At 38.1% G+C, this 21,046-nt stretch overlaps 1 protein-coding gene across 2 annotated transcripts; it reads left to right on the plus strand.

Moving 5' to 3' along the window:
• The first annotated feature begins 6,575 nt into the window (after positions 1–6,575).
• Positions 6,576–18,659, plus strand: LOC120213321 (ultraviolet-B receptor UVR8-like). Of its 2 annotated transcripts, none has more exons than XM_039211502.1 (12): positions 6,576–6,893; positions 7,595–7,668; positions 7,781–7,865; positions 8,139–8,270; positions 8,356–8,592; positions 8,721–8,960; positions 9,464–9,507; positions 17,120–17,302; positions 17,414–17,504; positions 17,584–17,627; positions 17,853–18,010; positions 18,246–18,659. In XM_039211502.1, the coding sequence occupies exons 1-11, from the start codon at positions 6,683–6,685 to the stop codon at positions 17,973–17,975; spliced, it is 1,464 nt and encodes a 487-aa protein (XP_039067433.1). In that variant the 5' UTR covers positions 6,576–6,682; the 3' UTR covers positions 17,976–18,010; positions 18,246–18,659. The 2 variants fall into 2 exon arrangements, with proteins under 2 accessions (XP_039067433.1, XP_039067432.1); XM_039211501.1 differs by having other exon boundaries at positions 18,255–18,659.
• Positions 18,660–21,046: the final 2,387 nt, after the last annotated feature.

A 21,046-nucleotide genomic window follows, 5' to 3' on the forward strand; every position in this document is an offset into this window, starting at 1 on the left:
TCCTTTCATAAGGTGCGGACAACATGGGGCATCATTTGCATATGACCATTACTATGCTTTTTTATTTAGGACGTTCAATGACGATGATGATCTTTACAAATGAAAGAGTCGAGTAGGTGAATCCAGTTTAGGTCAGTTGGTTGAAAATTGAACTCTAAAGATGAGATTCCTTGACTTTCAAAAACACCTAGACTATGACAGGTTCTTCTTGACAATCTTAAGAAATTAAATCCGTAAACACTGAGCTATTCCGCTAAGGCAATTGGTTATAGAGGAAACTTGAAAGCCCTGGCCTTATGAGTAGATTACGTTCAAACCATGACATTGCTCGGACACTTGGCAATTCGGTGTTTGCTCCACTGCTCTTGTCAGGCTGAAGACTTTGTGATGAGATGAACCCTTCAGTTAACTTGATGACTGTGATTATAATATTAAGCTGTCCCTCTAAAGCAATTGGTTAAACACCCCGGCTTTATGGATTCAGCTAGTCAGATAACGCCAAATTAAATCAAATTTATCTAAGCAAGAAATTTTCGGTAAAATGGACTAAGGGAGTTAAGGAACACCTGTTATAGTCAACTACACACAAGCACTCAAGAATTTCATTTTTTAGACCGATGTTTTTGCACTGCCTTTGTTAGAGGAGCCTACAAAGCTTGAATAAATATAAGATTTCAGAGGACTGAAATAAAAGGTCTAGTAAGTGATCATGCTAGTTGTGTCATTTTGTCCGCACCCAATTGAAGTGCCAAAGCATGTTGCGATATTTCAAAAAAAAATGACATTTTTTTTTACCAAAACCTTATAAAGGAGGCCAAGCTAAAGCCAACCCATCCATTTGACACTGGTCAAAGAGCTGTAACTCTGAAAACGTTAAAAGAGCTATTGATTCCTTTGATATTCTTTGAACTCACGTTTATAATTTGATTCAATTGCAACATTTTTATCGTTTTCTCTCCTGAAACAAGAAAAATGAGAAAAACATTTTCAAACAGAACAATCTCAGATATGAAATGTCTGTAAAGCCCAAGCTCGAGAAGCAAATGGGGCACGATCGATTCCATGGACCAGATTGGCAGATAAAGCACGAAGAGATAACACATAATTCATTCATGTTGCATGCATCTTAGACATAATTAGGTGCATCACATTCCTCATTTTGGCATACATGATTTTTGCAGCTTTTAGAGTCAAGGATACTTGGTTCGTAAGCGCCTTTAAAGAACGATGGTGGTTGCTTAGCTCGGCAGCAAGAAGCTACACTTCGACCAACTCGACAGATTGAAAATTTTCTCTCGAACTCACAATTTGCTCGAGAGTAAATTTCAACTTCTCAATTTCAGAGCCAATTTCAACTTCACAACGAAGGATATTGGACTCCAGACAACGTAAGTTCAACTTCACGACGAAGGGACCGCTGGTTGTCAACAAACATTTCTCGATTTCAGAGTTAATTTCAACTTCACAACGAAGGATATTGGACTCCAGACAACGTAAGTTCAACTTCACGACGAAGGGACCGCTGGTTGTCAACAAACATTTCTCAATTTCAGAGCCAATTTCAACTTCACCACGAAGGATATTGGACTCCAGACAACACAAGTTCAACGTCACGGCGAAGGGACCGCTGGTTGTCAATAAACAATTTCTCAATTTCAGAGCCAATTTCAACTTCACAGCGAAGGATATTGGACTCCAGACAACGTAAGTTCAACTTCACGGCGAAGGGACCGCTGGTTGTCAATAAACAATTTCTCGATTTCAGAGTCAATTTCAACTTCACCACGAAGGATATTGGACTCCAGACAACACAAGTTCAACTTCACGGCGAAGGGACCGCTGGTTGTCAATAAACAATTTCTCAATTTCAGAGCCAATTTCAACTTCACAGCGAAGGATATTGGACTCCAGACAACGTAAGTTCAACTTCACGGCGAAGGGACCGCTGGTTGTCAACAAACATTTCTCAATTTCAGAGCCAATTTCAACTTCACCACGAAGGATATTGGACTCCAGACAACGCAAGTTCAACTTCACGACGAAGGGACCGCTGGTTGTCAATAAACATTTCTCAATTTCAGAGCCAATTTCAACTTCACAACGAAGGATATTGGACTCCAGACAACGCAAGTTCAACTTCACGACGAAGGGACCGCTGGTTGTCAATAAACATTTCCCAATTTCAGAGCCAATTTCAACTTCACAATTGGACTCCAGACAACGCAAGTTCAACTTCACGACGAAGGGACCGCTGGTTGTCAACAAACATTTCTCAATTTCAGAGCCAATTTCAACTTCACAACGAAGGATATTGGACTCCAGACAACACAAGTTCAACTTCACGACGAAGGGACCGCTGGTTGTCAACAAACAACTTCTCAATTTCAGAGCCAATTTCAACTTCACAACGAAGGATATTGGACTCCAGACAACGCAAGTTCAACTTCACGACGAAGGGACCGCTGGTTGTCAATAAACATTTCCCAATTTCAGAGCCAATTTCAACTTCACAACGAAGGGTATTGGACTCCAGACAACGCAAGTTCAACTTCACGACGAAGGGACCGCTGGTTGTCAACAAATATTTTCAATTTCAGAGCCAATTTCAACTTCACAACAAAGGATATTGGACTCTAGACAACGCAAGTTCAACTTCACGACGAAGGGACCGTTGGTTGTCAACAAACATTTTCAATTTCAGAGCCAATTTCAACTTCACAATTGGACTCCAGACAACGCAAGTTCAACTTCACGACGAAGGGACCGCTGGTTGTCAACAAACATTTCTCAATTTCAGAGCCAATTTCAACTTCACAACGAAGGATATTGGACTCCAGACAACACAAGTTCAACTTCACGACGAAGGGACCGCTGGTTGTCAACAAACAACTTCTCAATTTCAGAGCTAATTTCAACTTCACAACGAAGGATATTGGACTCCAGACAACGCAAGTTCAACTTCACGACGAAGGGACCGCTGGTTGTCAACAAACAACTTCTCAATTTCAGAGCCAATTTCAACTTCACAGCAAAGGATATTGGACTCCAGACAACGCAAGTTCAACTTCACGACGAAGGGACCGCTGGTTGTCAACAAATAATTTCCCAATTCCAGAGCCAATTTCAACTTCACGGCGGAGGATATTGGACTCGGAACAATGCTACTTACTTGGAAGGATATCCAATTCCAGGCTCAACTTCAAGATGAAAGCGCCACCCGCGGTTTCAATCTCACGACGGAGGGAATCGTGCACACAAGCATCATCCATCTTTAGATTGGATTTCAACCTCGCGACGAAGAATATCCAACTCAAAGAAGGATTATTTGCCAACCAAAGACCTGACGAGTTCGATTTCATTCAGCTCGATGACAGCGATAAATTGCTTTCTGGAAGAGTTTTCAAGCCAAAATCTTTAAACCGAGAAGAAGACAAAGGCCCAATTCCAGGAAGCCCAATCACATTTGAGAACACCGGACAAAAATTGATTGTCTTTTTTTTTCGTCTTTGCTCTATTCTTGTTAACACAAAAATATGCAAAGAGGGGCAGCTGTAGACATCCATTTTTGTCCGAGACAACAAAAAAATTTATTATTTATTTATTATTATTATTTTATTAATTTATATATATACATTTTTTGCATGTCTTCCATTCCCATCAAACAACCCACTAAACCACGTTCAATCCCACTATCTCCACCTACTCAAGTACCCCACGACTATCACCTTATCTATCACTCATTTTTGTTCCTAAAGGGGGGAGGAAAAACACAAAAACGGGGCCACGTTGAGTTGGCACGAGGAGGAAAGGGGACACAACAAGGGTTTTGATTCTTTTCTTCTCTCTTCCTCTGCTCTCAAATCTTTTTTTTCCTTTTCCAGTTCTACGGCCAAAAACCCAGATGTCTTCTTTGCTTCCAACCAGCAAAGCGATGGCTCCATATTCAAGACACATATACTAGATTGTCTATGTGTAATGATATCCAGTCCCGAAGCTGCCAAACTCGTGCTGCTCACCAAATCTCGTTTCTTCAAGCCAATATTTCCCGCAAGCAAAGAGAGGACGCCAAGCATGCGTACAGTGGATTACATGCATCTATATATATATAAATTGGCACACGAGCGCATGTGAGTTGGCTACGGAAACAACCGACGCTAAGCTTGGAGGTGACAAGAAAATCGGTTATGGTGGTGGTTCCAGTGTATAAGATGGCGGTTCCAGTGGTAAACGTGGAGATACGGACACGGTGGTAACCGCGGAAGCTATGGTGGTGGTCGTGGAAGCTACGGAGGTGGACATGGAAGTTACGGGGGGATCCAAAAGATTCAATCTTGGCTTTGCCAACTTACGCTGCTGCTCCAGACTTCACTTACCAAATCAAAAGCCGGTATTCCGACGGAGATGTGCTGAACATGATCAGAGACGGCTCGTTTCAAGCCAAGTTCGAAGATTTTGTCAAGATTTTTTCTAACAAAGAAAGGCTTGCCACAATGAAGAATGAAGCAATCCTTGTTAATTGTAGCAGGGGCCTGGGGTAGATGAAGTAGCTCTAGTTGAGCATTTGAAGCAAAATCCGATGTTCCGAGTTGGTTTCGATGTCTTTTGCATGAAACCCAGGCCTGCCGAGATGAAGAACGTTGTCGCCGTGCCACACATTGCTTCTGCGTCGAAGTGCACTCGTAAGGGGATGACAACGCTAGCTGCTCTAAACGTCTTGGGCAAGATCAAAGGATATCCAGTCTTGTTTTCACTCAAACAAAGCGTGATGTTGGATCAGCTAACACCTGTTGCATGTTTGTAAGTTGCATATTTGAGGGTTGCATGTTTAATAGCACAAGTGGCATGCGTGAAAACAAACCCCACGTGACCAAGGACTTGGGTAAATTCTCCATATGGTCCTTCAACCATTATGAGTTTTATTTTATTTTATTTTATTATTTTATTTCCTTTGATTTATTATATATATTTTTTACAATCTAACATTTTTTAGAGAATTTCCAATTAATCAAAGGTAAATAATTCGAATTGAATTTTTAAATTTCGATTTAAATTCTAATTTTCGCTATTAAGACAACCGACAAATTAATTGGTACCGAAAGGGCGGTTTAAGGGTGCTAATCCTTCCTTGATCGTAACCGACTCCCGAACCCGACACGTTTCTGGTACAACGCAGATCAGGTAAGATGGTGACCGACCTACCTAAATGTTTTTAAAATGGTCGGTGGCGACTCCAATCCCGTTATTCAAGTCGAAGCCCAATTCCGGGGCCCAACCCGAAAGACGGTTGCGACACACCTGACCCGATAAGAAGGGGACCTCCACCCTTGACCCGATCCAACAAAATTAATTTTCATCCTACACGATCCGATAGATAGTTTTAAAAAATGATTTGACCCGACCCGAAATAATAAAAAAATATTTTTATTTAATAAAAATAGTGACTAAATTGAACAAAATAATATATAGAGGGGTATTATTGTAATTATTCCTAAATATATAGAGTAAAATTATATATTTTTTTCAAGTCGGGTCGGATTTTTTTCACCCTAAACCCAACCCGACCCGAACACCACATGAAAAAAATCCGACCGACCCGACCAGACCCAATTTTTTTTAAAAAAATTCGACCCGATCCGATCCGATCGGGTCGAAACCCGTCGAATTTGGGTTAGATGCCCATCCCTACATGTAGTTTGAGAAAGATATCATAGATTTTAGAAGATTTTATAAATACGTCAAATAATTCACACGATTTCCAATAGACATTGTAATAAATACACTATCTCAACAAATTTCCCAATTTCTTATTTCCCAACACATTATTTACGAACTTTTGTCCACGCTTCTTATTTAAACTAATAACATAATTTATACATGTTAATTGAAGAAAAAATATACATTATTTAAGAACTTTTGTCCACGCTTCTTATTTAAACTAATAACATAATTTATACTAATAACATAATTTATACATGTTAATTGAAGAAAAAAATATAAATAACCAGATGTATCTATTTTACGTTACAATCAATCAATTAAAATATGTTTTTTTATAAATAATTGTTTAAAATTATTAATTTGATAAATAAGTTTTTAAGTTTTTCCGATAAAAATATCATTAATTGAGAGTAAATAAACTTTTTATAAATAATATAAGTGATTATAAAATATTTTTTATTTAATTTTTTAATCAATTAACAATATATATATTACAGACAACTTATAAACTACGTGTCAACATATTTTACATACGTTTAAATGAGAGTATATGACCTATAGTATGTCGAAACGTGGAAAATCGCAATGATTGGGGGTGAAGCTACGTCGGACACGTGTCGAAACTTAAATCAAACACGCCATCAACCACGAGGGCTATGTAACTTCACAATCAGGAAGTGAGAAGGAAAAAGAGGTAACGTTCCAGAAACTTCCTCTTCAACTACTGGCTACGAAACTCTTAGAAATCTAGCGGCTCGTGTTATGCCACGTGGATTTCGATCCCAGCTTGCGTATCCTACGTGGCACATCCCGTTCACTTGCAAATGATACGATTCCCCGCCCCCCGCTTCTTATTCGCCCCAAATTTTGGGCTCTCCTCTCCCCCAATCGAAACCAGAACACTCCGAGAAATAATCAAAAAATAACTTTTTAAAATTGTTTATTTTCCTTTCTCTGTTGCGAGATGAATGGAGAAGGAAAAGAAAGCATGGAGGTGAAAATGGAGGGAGGAGTTAACAAAGAGCGCGTGGTTTTCATGTGGGGATATTTGCCCGGAGCTTTGCCTCATCGGGCGCCGCTTTTATCGCCGACTGCCGTGCAGATTCCGGCTTCCGGCGGTTGTTATTGGACCGACGTATGCGGTGGCGGTTGCGGATTCGCCATGGCCATCTCCGGTTGCTTTTCTTTTCAAATCTCTAACCTTCTGTTCTGCTCTCTTTTTTTAAAAAATTCTCTTGATTAAAAAATCGGTATTTTTTTCTATATGATAAATTTTATTCTTGATAAGGCTTTTATTTTTTTATGACGTGTAATTGAGGTTGAGTTGGAGGAGATTTGAATTAGTACATTTTGATCTGTTTGATCGTTGAGAGAATGTAGGTGAAGTAGAGGAAGAGAAATTTTCAATTTTTTGTTGTCTTTGTTTTGCTTTCCCTCTAAGTCAACTCAATTGAGTTAAAACTTGGCGATATTGAGTTCATTCCAGTTCTTTGTTTTAGTGAGTTTTTGAATTGGTACATTTTGTTCTGTTTGGCAGGAGAGAAAATGTAGGAGAACCAGATGAAGAGAAATTTCAAATTTTCCACTGTTTTTGTTTTGTTTTGGTTTACCTTGAAGTCAACTAAATTGAGTTAAGCTAGCGATACTGAGTTCACTTAAGCTCTTTGTTTGACTGATTTTAACTACAGATCTGTCTCTCTTCTTTACACTAGAAAAAGACAGCTTTCAAATTTCAAGTTGTTAATATACAAATTTGAGCTTTGAATCGAACTTCTTTTTCTTATTAAAAGTGGTTTTAAGATGTGTTTTGGTATGTACAATAAATTTTTTTATGCATTACTTCGGTTACTAATGGTGCTTGTGTTTAAAACTTTAGATTCAGGGAAGCTAATCACATGGGGTTCAACAGATGATTTAGGTCAAAGCTACGTCACATCCGGGAAGCATGGGGTATTTAATTGCACTATATGTTCCCCCTTTTTTCTTTTTCATTTTCGTTGGGATTATATTTGTTTAGCGAATTAAAATTTACATTCCTTTTTATGTAATTTGTTTGTTTCAGGAAATTCCAGAGCCATTTCCACTTCCAACTGAAGCTTCCATAGTGAAAGTAGCAGCTGGCTGGGCTCACTGTGCTGCAGTTACGGGTAATACTGAGACTGAGACCTCCCTACTTTGTTACCCTCACTGACTTGGTTTACTCTATGATACTTGGACTCGGTGTGTCAATACGAGTATTATCCAAAACGAGTATTTTTTTTATTTTGTTTCCAGACATGGGATAATTTTGTATGTTGGATGTTTCACCTGTTTAGTCAAATATGACTTGTTTTTAAGGACTTTAACTAGTATAACTAGGAACTAGTTGGAACCTTGGTAAGTGACTTAGCTGATTAGTCAATTCAATTTCTTATTAACAGAGAATGCAGAAGTTTACACATGGGGGTGGAAAGAGTGTATTCCATCAGGGAAGGTATTTGGTGATTCACCCATGGGTACAAGCTTAGAGAAGGATGCATTTGAAAGACAGAACTCATTTTTGGCGGAGCAAGGTAAACATCTTTTGGGTTAAGAAAACAGATTTTGATATATGATCTTGTTGGTATACTCATTTTATGAAGGGTGAAATCCTTGAAGTGAGCCCTTGTTCTCAAGGCTCAAGATCAAGTGGCGGGACATTTTCTGCTGCTGATTGTAGAGGAGGAGGAGAGGAAAGTACAAAAAGAAGAAGAATATCATCAGCAAAACATTCTGCTGAAAGCTCATCGTCTGGTGATGAAACTCTCTCTGCATTGCCATGTCTAGTAACTTTGAATCCGGGAGTAAGGATTGCAACTGTAGCTGCCGGTGGGCGCCACACTCTAGCATTATCAGGTACATGTCCAGCCCTTGGACTAATTTGTGAAATGGGTCTAGGTTGGTTATATTACATTTCAAGCCGTTAATGGTTTCCTTTTATGAAGCAAGATTCCAGGTATATCCTAATTTTCCCTAAGTTTCAGATGTTGGGCAGGTCTGGGGCTGGGGCTATGGAGGCGAGGGGCAGCTTGGTTTGGGTTCCAGGGTACGTATGGTATCCTCACCTCATCCTGTACCTTGTATCGAGCTCTCTTCTTTTGGGAGAGATAGAGCTTCTGCACATTCTCAAGGAAGCTTGAGTTCAGAGACGCAGAATTTTAGAGTTCCTGGAAGTTACATAAAAGGGATTGCCTGTGGGGGGCGACACAGTGTGGTAATCACAGGTATGCCTTTTATCATTCCCTTGTTGAACTGATTAATTGCCATGAAAATTTAAACTAATTAGAAAATGCTATTGTATATGGTTACACTTGCTGGAGAAGAAGTTATTCTGAATTCCAGTGTCATCTAGAAGTTCAAATGAGATAAACCAGTAAATTGAACAAAATTTCATTAAAATTAATAAATATTTAGGGTGATAAATTGATCAGGTATAACTCATCTTATAATACATGGTTGGAGGCGAATTGATAACTTTGGAATTAAACCATCTCTTGTACGCTCATAGATCCATTGATTTGCAATATATCCATGAAAATGGGTGAAGTACTGAAGTTGTAATATTAGTAGTCATTAGGATGATGATTAATGATTCATCAGAATGTTGCATGACATGAGAAGGTCTGCTTGTTCGATGTCTGGTTTTTTAATGTATATCATTATGTATTAGTTCATCTCAAATTAGATTGATACCATTATCACATTAAGCAATTTGGTGCTTGAACAGATGCTGGTGCACTACTTACTTTTGGATGGGGACTCTATGGACAGGTAAGATGCCGTAGTCATGATTCAATTGTAGCATTCTAGCATTGAATAGTTTGGTGAAGTGGTGTAGTTCTGTTAAAAGAATATATTCTCTCAGGTTTCCTTAAGGCTTAGCACTGTTTTATTTTTTACTTGAGTTGGTCATTCATCCATCATCGCATCGCCAAAAAAAATCCCCCAACAGAGCAGGTACCAGGAATAAAAAAACTAACAGATGCTCTCGTGTTCCATCTTCAAAGCAGATTATGGTTCTAGTTTTTATCAGCACTGCCCTTTTCCTCTCTGAGATCCTAATCATATCGTAGTTTAGGTGTCAATTGTACCAACCAGTAATATATTGAAACCATTCCCACCTATCTCTTCCCCCTTGGATTTTCTTTTTCTCAAGTTTATTAGCTTAAAAATTATCACCAAGTTCTACTCTAATTCTACTGTCTCCCCCACCCCCTCCTTTGGTCTATTTAATTGCCACCTGAAATTACTGAAGTTTTTATCTGGTTAGTGCCTGAAAGGGCAACTATCTTCTGTTAATTAAATGCATGGTCCTTGATTAATCGTACATTCAAAAGCTTGAGAACAGTTAACTGATTATGGCCTCCAATAGTTGTTGAATGTCATGATAGCGGAGGGTCACTAATCAGTTTCTGTATTCACAAAGTTTCTTCATTTCATCATCTAGTTGCAGTAAGCTACGAGTTAATGGAGAGAGATAGTGACGTTGAGAGAGTAAAATTGAGAGGGGAATTTTCTTCAGAGAATGTTTGGACGACGTTCGTTGATCATCTCAGTAAAAGAGTGTCTCGACGAGAGTTAAGGGAGTTGTTTTCATCTCACGGTCCGGTAGTCAGAGTGTTCATTCCCAGAGAAACAAGGAATCCGAAATACAAATTCTTCACTTTTGCTTTTGTGCATTTTGGCAATGAGGAAAGTCTAAGAAGGGCGATAGCCAAACTGAATGGTTCGATGATTGATGGTTGGAGGATTTCAGTGGGTACTGCAAGATACAAGGATGCTAGGGTGAGGTCAGTCGGGAAGAACACTTCTTTGATGATGCCTTCAAGGTCGAACACAGAAGATCTTTCAAGGTTCAAAGAGAAAGGTGTTATTAACAGGAGTGTAAGGGATACAAGATCTTACAAGGAGGCCTTACTGTCTGATAGATTGAAGAACAATGCATCGGACCATAGGGATCGGTCGATCGATGGTTTCAACAGGAGGAAAGGTATAAAAAATAGTTGGGAAATGCATATTTCGTCTGAGAGCTCCAGTTGGGTGAAGAGATCGTTAACGGGGATCATCAAACATTCTTTTCGAATTAGTCCAGAAGGCCTTAGTTAATGAAGGTTTTGATGTCCAGATCTCCAGATGGGGTTATGTCTGGAATTCGTGTGTTATTACATTTAAGTCGACTGAAGAAATGATGGATGCATGGCTAGAGAAAAAGGATGAGTTATTTTTCTGGTTTGATAGGTTGGCACTTTTATTGAACGATGATGGTGTTCCAATGGCTTTTTGCCTCGTACATCTGTTTGGGGTTCCATTGTTATGTTGGCAAAATTCCTTTTTGGAACGGGTAGCAGGAAAGTGGGGATTGGTGGAAGAGATTCATGAAGATACAGTTATCAGAGCAGACCTATCGATGGTGAAGATTTTGGTTAGAGTGGCCAGCCCTTATGACGTCCCTGAGGAGATAACTATTGGATCCTATGGAAGATCGTTCAAAGTTAAGATTAAGCTGGGTTCGGTGCTTGAGTATTCTTCCGTTTCCTTTAACAAGTCGCCGGTGGGAGGTTCCGACGATAGACAATTTGGTGAGGAATTTTCTGGAGACAAGGTTGACAGTAGTCTGTCAGATAGCATGGAAAGTGCTGAACGTTCAGAAGAAAACAGCAGACAAAAGGTAGATATTTGGTTTGACCAAGGAGCTAACACGGGTTTGGTTGGAGTTGGTGAGGAAATTCAACTCCCAACGTTTAACAAAGTTGGGAAAGGCATTAATTGTGTGCTGACAGCGTGTCAGGATCTTGGGACTAACAATTTTGGTGAATACGCGGGTTTGGGATGTAGATTTTCAAATTTTTCGGCTGATGGGTCTATAGCCCAATCATCAGATAATGGGCAACTTGGTTCTCCACCTCTAAAAATTATTCCAGCTGGGCCTGGTGTTAAGCTGGATAAATTTGGGAAAATGGACCAGAAGCAGTTTCTGGTTGAATCTGCAAACTCAAAGGAAGATAAAAATGGAGGTCTGCCACTTTCTGGTTTGAGAAAGTGTTCTAGAGGATTGGAATCAAATTTAGAGGAAAAGCCGATTGACTACATTTTATGTTCTGGAAGTAAGATTTCCAGGGGAAGAACGCTTGATCGATCCAACTCTCCATTGACTACAAAGAGTGAACCGTTGGAAAAGAGAAGTATTAGCTTCAAAAGGGTCTACAAGAGATCCAGGGAGAGAAGACATTGGTTAGAGAAAGATGAAATTGTTGTTCCTCGAGAAGAGAAATCTCTAGAGAGGCTAAATGGGAAGATTTTGGATCCTAATTCAGTTCTGCTAATCAGTGCAGTTGCAGAACCTAATTTGGAAGGCTGTATGGGGTCTACTTTGGAGAGACAGGTTGTTGACAGCAGTTTGGATAGTATGTGGGAAGGGTGGCACTTAGAAGGAGATAGTTATTCCTTTAACTCTAAGTCCTTTAATAGAAGAGCCAAAAGATTGTTGACCAGATTGGCATTGGATCAAGTTAGCATTGAAACAGTTTCTTCTTCAGATTTTGTTGTTCTTTTGGAGGAAGCTATAGCTACTTGGGAAATCAGTAATAAATTGGGTGTGTCTTTCAAGGGTGGGAAATCAGCTTTTTTGGAGAAAATCATAAAGTTGGAGGAGGATTTGAGGCTGGTTTGATTTTCGGTGTTTATTGGGTTTTCTAATACTTATTTGAATCATGATGAAATTTCAATTAGCCATTATTACGTGGAACGTTAGGGGTTTGGGAAGGAAGGAAAAACACAGAGCTGTTCAAAATCTAGTTTTAAAGAGACGTCCTATTCTTCTTCTATTGCAAGAAACAAAAGTGGAGAAGGTTCAGAGACAATTTCTAAGGAGAAGTGGTTTGAATACTCTTCAAGGTTTTGCAGAATCTCCAGCAGTGGGTTCTTCTGGAGGGCTATTGAGTTGCTGGGATGAGTGCTCTTTTGAAGTTGACAACCTTATTATAAACATAAGGTTTATTGCAGTTTTTGGAAAGTTTCGAACTTCACAGTTTAGGTGTGGTTTTATTAATGTTTATGGGCCTAGTATTGAAGAAGAGAAAGCAAGCTTCTTTAAAGGGTTAGCTGTTTTTATTTGTGGACTGAATATCCCTTTATGTGTGGGAGGTGATTTTAATGTGCATCTTTCTGAAGAAGAGAAGGTGGGGAGAGCTCCAAACAGAAGTTCAATAAGAATTTTCAGCCAATTTCTGCAACATACAGCGTTAATTGATTTACCTTTACATGGGAGCATATTCACTTGGTGTAACAACCAGGATTTACCCACCTATGTTAGATTGGACATGTTCCTCGTTGATGTTCATTTCCTAGAAGCATTTCCTGATGTTACACAATACTTGTTGCCAAGGTCAGTGTCAGATCATAATGCTGTTTTTCTGGAGAATGAGGGGGTCAGTTGGGGGAAGAAACCTTTCAAACTCTTTAATTATTTGATGGAAGATGACGGTTTCCAGAATTTAGTTGAGTCTACTGTTAAAGAATACAAGTCTGATCAGAGGAAAGCAGGAATTCTATCTATCCTGAAATCTACTAAACTGTCGATCAAACAATGGGCGGGGAAGAGAGACCATTTTCCTTCTGTAGAGATTACAGATTTAGAAAAGAGGATTCACTTGGAAGAGGTGAACTTGCAGCAGAGGCAAGGTACATATGTTTGGGACACAGGATCAGATTTGAACAATACGAGATCAGAATTATGGAGGTTGTATAAGATTGAAGAACAAATATGGTTTCAAAAATCGAGAGCTAGATGGGTGGAAGAAGGGGACCGCAATACAAGATTTTTTCATACTTGTGCGTTGATTAGGAGAAAGAGGAATTCCATGAATGCTTTGAATGTCAATGGAGAGATAACTCAAGATCCATCTGTCGTCAAAGCTTGTGTCAAAGATCATTTTTTTGGAATTTACAACTCTAGTTCTACTTTGGAAGTAGAAGATATGAAGATGAATTTTTCAAAAATTTCAGTGGAGCAAAGTAATATTCTGGAAAAAGAATTCACGGAGGAAGAAATATGGGAGACTCTACAATCATGTGATAGCAACAAAGCTCTCGGCCCGGATGGTTTTAATATGGGCTTCTTCAAGAAATTTTGGGTTGTTCTTAAGGTTGATATTCTGAAATTCTTTCATAACTTTTATTTAGGGAAAGATTGGGAACATGGAGTAAATCATACTTTCATTACTCTTATCCCCAAGGTGGCCAATATTGGTGGATTAGATGACTATAGACCTATAAGCCTTGTAGGAGGTTTGTACAAGATCCTCTCAAAATGTCTTTCGAGGAGATTAAGGAATTGCATTTCTGATGTAATGAGCCCTATGCAGTTTGCTTTCATTCCAGGTCGTCAAATTCTGGATTGTTCTCTTATAGCCAATGAGGGGATTGATTTTTGGAGGAAAAAGGGACTCAAAGGATGTGTGTTTAAAGTGGATTTTAGAAGGGCATACGACACTGTGGATTGGTCTATTCTTTTTAAGGTTATGGAGAAAATGGGTTTCGGTTCTAAATGGAGAAGTTGGATAAAACAATGTGTTACTACTGCTTCTATTTCAGTTTTGATAAATGGGGTACCTTCTCAGGAATTTCCTATGGCAAGGGGTCTCCGCCAGGGCTGTTCTCTTTCGCCCTTGCTTTTTAACTTAGTTGGGGAACTCCTAAATGTCTTGCTCTTAAAGGCTGTCTCTGATGGATTGTTTTCTGGTCTGCATATTGGGAGGAATGAGACTGCTTTCAACTTATCTCATCTGCAATTTGCAGACGACCTAATTATTTTCTGTGGGGCTTCGAAAATGGAGATTTCAAATGTTAAAAGGGTCTTAAGAGTGTTTGAAGTTATGTCTGGTCTGCAGTTGAATCTTAAGAAAAGCAAGTTATTTGGTGTTAATACGGCTACATAGGAGGTGGAGGAGTGGGCGTCGTCTATTGGCTGTGCAGTGGGGAAATTTCCTTCTGATTATCTAGGTCTGCCGCTTGGTGCAACACGGAATTCAACCTCTCTTTGGGATCCGGTTGTTTCAAAATTTAACAACAAACTAGCATGTTGGAAAGCTGCCACCCTTTCCTTGGCAGGGAGATTAGTTTTGATTAAATCGGTTCTCTGTTCTCTTCCTACTTACTACTTGTTTATATTCAAAATTCCATCATCCGTAACTTCTAAACTCAACTCAATCATGTCTAAGTTCTTATGGGGAGGTGGAGCGGAGAAAAATAAGATTCATTTGGTTAGTTGGCTTAACGTGTGCAAGCCAAAGGAGGTTGGTGGTTTAGGAGTGTTAAATATTAGCAATATGAACAGAGCACTATTGGGGAAATGGTCTTGGAGATTTGCTAATGACAAGGATGCTGTTTGGAGGAGAATGATCTGTTCAAAATACAATATTGATCCTTTTTCTTTATTGTTCAATAGCAAAATCCCAGCTCAAGCTTCTTGGATTTGGAGCTCGGTGGTGAATTCTTATTTTAAAGAAGACTCTTTTGGTTGCTATTTCCGCAGCATGTTCAGGCTAGGAGTTGGGAATGGTCAATTTATTCAGTTTTGGCAGGACAAATGGGCAATGGACTGCCCTCTTAAGGTTTCTTTTCCGAGGCTATTCGCAATCTCTACAAACCAGTTTGGAAAACTGATTGAATTTGGCGAGTTCAGTTCTTTGGGATGGATCTGGAATATTCAGTTGAGGAGAAGCTTAGCCGATTGGGAATTTGAACAGTGGGCTAACCTGATGGCTATCATTTCTAATTTTTGTCTGTCTAAAGAGGCAATCGATGGTCTGATTTGGAAAGGAAACGGAACTGGTGTCTATTCTGCTAATTCATGTGTGAAGACTTGTTCTTTGGCTCAGAAGGAGGATTATGTTTGGAAGAAATTTGTGTGGAAAGGTCTGGTGCCACCAAGAGTCTAGGTATTCATGTGGCAGGTAGTTCTTCAAAAACTGCCAGTGAGGTCTGAACTGGTTAAGAGAGGGGTTACGGGTATAACAGATCTTTCTTGTCCTCTATGTAATTTGGAGGTTGAATCTTCTTCTCATTTATTTTTCTCGTGTTTAGTTGTGTGGTCACTTTGGAACAAATTTGTGCAGTATTGGAGTCTTTCTGTGGTTTTTCATACAAATGCGCAGAAGTTTCTTCAAGCTTGGGAAGATCTAAATCCTAGGTCTGCTATTTGGAAGTTCATTCCTGCCGTTGTTATTTGGACTGTTTGGAAAGTAAGAAATGATATTGTTTTTGATAGAGGGAAGTTTGACCATCTTAATCTATTTTTCCTAGCAAGAGTACGACTTGCATCTTGGTTCTCAGCTAAGTTTGCAGATTCTGTTATTTCAATGGATTCTCTAATCGGGGACCCTTCTCTTGGGGATTCATGCTTTCCTCTCAACAAATCGATTGTTACTACAATTCCTTGGTCCCCCCTCTTAAGGGCTTTGTAAAATTGAATGTGGATGCAGCTACAAATTCTGATTGGAACAGCAGTGGAGTTGCGGGTATTCTAAGAGATGAGGAAGGTCTTATTCTAGGATCTTTTAAGGAGGCCACGAGTCCAGGTCCACCTATTATGATGGAGCTAAGGGCTATTCAGAAGGGCTTAATTTTCTTTGATTCAGTGAAAGGAGGTATTAATGGTCGTTTGTTGTTAGAATCAGACTGCAAATTGGCAGTGGATTGGGTTAAGAATGGAACTTTCTGCCCTCAGATTTTTGTCATTCTTGTAAGGAACATAACAATTAAACTAAAAGAAGTTGAGGGTGTTATTAGATGGGTTGCTCGGACAGCCAATATTGAGGCTGATGGGTTGGCTAAATCCGCCATTGGCTAATTCCAGTGTGTCTTAGGGGTATTTTATGTTGGGATTTTCAAATTGTTGTAAGGGGCTTATCTTCTTGTTGTAATCTTATGTATTTTCATTAATGAAGTTTAAGGCACTCTTTTCCTCCTTCCTCTGATGAAGGAACTCATTATAAGTTCCTTATTCAAGAAGGGGGTTTTTAATGAGGCCTACAATTCCTATCAAAAAAAAATTATGGCCTCCATTCATTCAAACATAGTCCACTTCTTGAACTGGCATGTTCAGTGTTTCAATCCTTATATCCATCCGTGAAAGTGATTGGAATTTCTCAAATTAACTATTCTTCTGGATGGGTATGTAGGTAAAGTAGAAATTGGTGGAGAAAAAAGCTCAGTAAAGTTGAAGATGAAGTTCAATCTAATAAGGGATAATCTTCTCAATTCCATAATCTTCTCAATTCCTTTTCCTATATTCATCTCTCCTCTGCTAGATAAAATGGTTATTCTGTACTCAAGGGTTGTGATATAGGAGTTAATTTCTATTTTATTTTATTGTGTTTTCAAGTGTGGACAAGGAAGTACAGATGATGAATTAAGCCCAACCTGTGTATCTTCCTTAATGGGCATCAGGATAGACTCGGTTGCTGCAGGACTGTGGCACACAGTTTGCGTGTCAGCTGATGGTGATGTGTATGCGTTTGGTGGGAATCAGTTCGGGCAGTTGGGAACCGGAGGTGATCAGGCCGAGGTATGCACCGAGTTTCAATTCTTTGAATTCCATGTTTTCCTCAAGTTACCTTTTCTCCCGAGCGCAAGAAAGTTTCTGCATTAGCCTTATTGTTTGAATTTCAAAAATCAGACTCTCCCGAGGCTCTTGGATGATCCGAGTTTGGAAAATACGCATGTAAAAGTTGTCTCATGTGGAGCTCGCCACAGTGCTGTACTCACAGGTATGCTGGCCATGCACTTTTGGATTCTTCACGTTTCTTTTTTTTCTGCCTGTTGACGCTGAGCTTTGGTTGTTTGAAGAGGATAGCAAAGTATTCTGCTGGGGATGGAACAAGTATGGCCAGGTATCATGCTCACACTGTTCAATGATCAAACTAGCTGGCAGCTCGATTTTATAACAGTGTTCTTCGATATCAAATCGATTTTCTTTTAAATCTGTATTTTAGGGGAGAATCCTAGAGATTTTACGCACTCATTTATGTATCTAGTTCCTCAAAGTAGGATAATTGGTAGTTTTGCTTCTTCTCTTCACTCGAACTAAAATCCTAAGTTCTTGATGTCTGAAACAGCTCGGCCTTGGTGACGTGATTGATCGCAATATTCCATCTCAAGTTACCATCAAGGGTTGCTGCCCAAAAAACGTCGCATGCGGATGGTGGCATACCTTGCTTCTAGTGGAGTCACCTACCTGAGTATCTTGACCCAGGCCTCGGAACAGTTTTGTTAGGTTAGCAGTTCTTAAAAGTCGATGCATTATCTAAGTTATTTGTATATATACATACTTGTATGCATGTTCCGATTCTTTCTTGACTGAGGTTCACCATGACTAGGATGACTTTTACAATGGAGATGTAAAATATTAGTAGGTCGTCCATTGTGTATATTTGTAGCTTTCATATATATAAATTCAAACTGGATTATCATTAGTTCTTTATGTAATGTTTTCCCTCATATATCGAGAGTTTCTCCAGGATGATTTCTCATTTCACTACCAGAAACCTACCTATGTTGAAGCAGATTCAGTAAACACTTTGTCCGATGCCAGCTCGGACAGCAACCGGTGATCCAGATTTGAGTTTCACTTTCCCGGAAACCAAACAGGATTTTCAGCCAGGCAAGTAGAAATATAGTAAAATTAAAAAGATAAATGACTGGTTGCTCATTTATATCTGTAGTTTTATTTACTCTCTTTCTTCTCTCTGGGAACATTTTAAAGTTTGGTTAAAGGAGTTTAGGGTTTGTATTTGAGAAATATGGAACTGATTTGTTGCTAGATGGTTCCCCCGTTAATGGGGGCAACATAATGCTGGGAAATAGTACCCATCTTTAAGAATTTGATGGTTTTGTAAATCTGAGTTTAGGTCATTATTCGGATACGAATGTGAGATGCATGATATTCTAATATTTAAAATTATATAAAACAGAAGATTAAATTGATTGGATTATCGATTCTATTGATTTAGTTTGACAATTCAATCTTGTTTAAAAAAAAAAATTAAGATGCTTGGACCATGCAATGCATGGTGTAATGTTACCCGCAAAAGATAAAAAGGGTGGTGATAAATTGGTTGGGGATTTGATTTTTAGGGGAATCAAAAGAAGAAAAATGGTAGTTTGAGCTGTTTTGTTCAGGATTATTATATATTTTTTATTTTTCTAAAATTTTAAAAATTCTACTATTTCGTGGAACATGGATTTATTTCAACTGTGCTCGTTGTTTCAAAAGGATATAGCTAATAAAATAATACCTCCACATTTTATCCATCCAATTATTACTTTAGGAATAATCATGGGTTGAAATATATTTTATCCATCCATTTCAATTTAGATTTAAGGTTTTATTTGCGTTGAGTTTAACTTATTTTGGAATAAAAATTGAATTCGAATTAGTTTAACATAAGATTTGAATTTTAAATTATTGAATGAAATTAGTGATAAAAATAAATGTATTATTTCTAAAGATTTTTGGTTTGATTTCTAAGTATTGCATATATAGGGTGCTCATAAACATTATGAACAAATATTATATTGTAATTATTTCAACTCATTTAATATATATATATATATATATAAAGGAAAAATTATTTAGAAAAATAAAAATCTAATAGAAATAATATGAAAAGGTGAGTATTATAATATTTATTTATATATATATATATATATATATATATATATAGGATAATTATACAATTATTTCATATTAGATTAAAAAAATAATTTAAATGTGAATAAAATCTAGTTTGATTTCATCTTTCTCCAAATATATGAACTCGAATTAAAAAGAATTGATCTTATTAAATTATATAAAATTAGAATGTATCAAATTCATATAAATGATTATCTTTATATATAATTATACTATTTAAATTTTGTTATTTTAATTTAATTGATGTTATTATTAATGTAATAATTAGAAAATTATGAATTGAAATGAGCTTAACTATATTTGTATTTTCATTTTAAGGAAAGTAATTTCTTTTTCTCTCTTCTAAAAGTGAAATGGAAGAATTGATTAAGTGGTCTTAATAATTAAAGATGTTATTTTTTTCTTGAGGTTCTGGTCTCATTAGAACCGGAAAAGTTGTACAATTTGTAATATTTTCGATTACAACAAAAAAAATGTTAGGAATAAAATAATATTTTCGAGTTTAACCTAAAATGTTATTCATTCAACTTAAAATATTATACTTATGGTAATATTTTAAGTTGCAACTGATTTATGTTGTGTTTAATCTTGTATTAAATAATTTTAGTTTACATTCTCCCCAAACGTGAAAGCTACTAGGTTAGAGTGAATTTTCTAATCTCATATTATCATTAATTAAACGGAAAATCTAAATATATATGTATGCTAAGAAATTTATTTATATAAACAGATTCTATGGGTTTTATTCCATAATTGGAAATAAGTTGTTTTTAATTCAATCCTCATCCCTTGATATCAATTGGAAAACTTCTACCACGAGTCACTCTATTATTAATAAGTTTTTAATGGATATTTTGTAACAATTATATAAATTTATTGACCAATTTGTAACTTTTAAAATTTTAATGGTTAAAATAATCATTTGAATAAAATTTAATAACCTCTTATGTACTTTATTCCTAAATGTTTAGGAAACTTACGTAAATCTCCAGAATTAACCTTAACGATACCAGTATTTACAAATATACCTACGAAACCCAACACATTTAAAAACATAGACGTATCCCTTTCAATTCAATCAACACCAACAAAAATGGCGGTAACGTTTAAGCTCCTTTCAACAGCGCTTTTTCTGCTAACGTGCACTGTGGGCTTAACGCTCGCCGTCAACCGTTGTCCTGACTGCGGTTCCACCGCCGTCCCTTACCCTCTGTCAACCGGTCCCACCTGCGGCGACCAGAACTACAAAATCCGCTGCGACGCGGGCTCACTGATCTTCGACACTCTCAACAATTCCTTTCCAATCACGTCCATCGATCCTTTAAATCAACGGATAGTGATCCAGCCGGCGGGTCTCGTGCCGAACAGGTGCATCACGACCGACCTCTCCTTCAATGGCGTGCAGCTCAACAGCAGTTTACCTTTCAACATTACCAGCAGCAAAACCATCATGTTCTTGAACTGTACGGACTCGATCCTCCGTTCCCCGTTGGACTGTTCCGCTACGGGATTGTGCCAAGTGTACGTCAACGAGAGTTCGAGAACGACAGCTTGTGAGGCGGCGCCGATCTGTTGTACGTTCAAAGCCGGCGGAAGTGCGACGGCGTATGCCATTCG

This window comes from Hibiscus syriacus, unplaced genomic scaffold (assembly GCF_006381635.1).
Source record: "Hibiscus syriacus cultivar Baekdansim isolate YM2019G1 unplaced genomic scaffold, ASM638163v2 tig00110020_pilon, whole genome shotgun sequence".
Lineage (NCBI taxonomy): Eukaryota > Viridiplantae > Streptophyta > Magnoliopsida > Malvales > Malvaceae > Hibiscus > Hibiscus syriacus.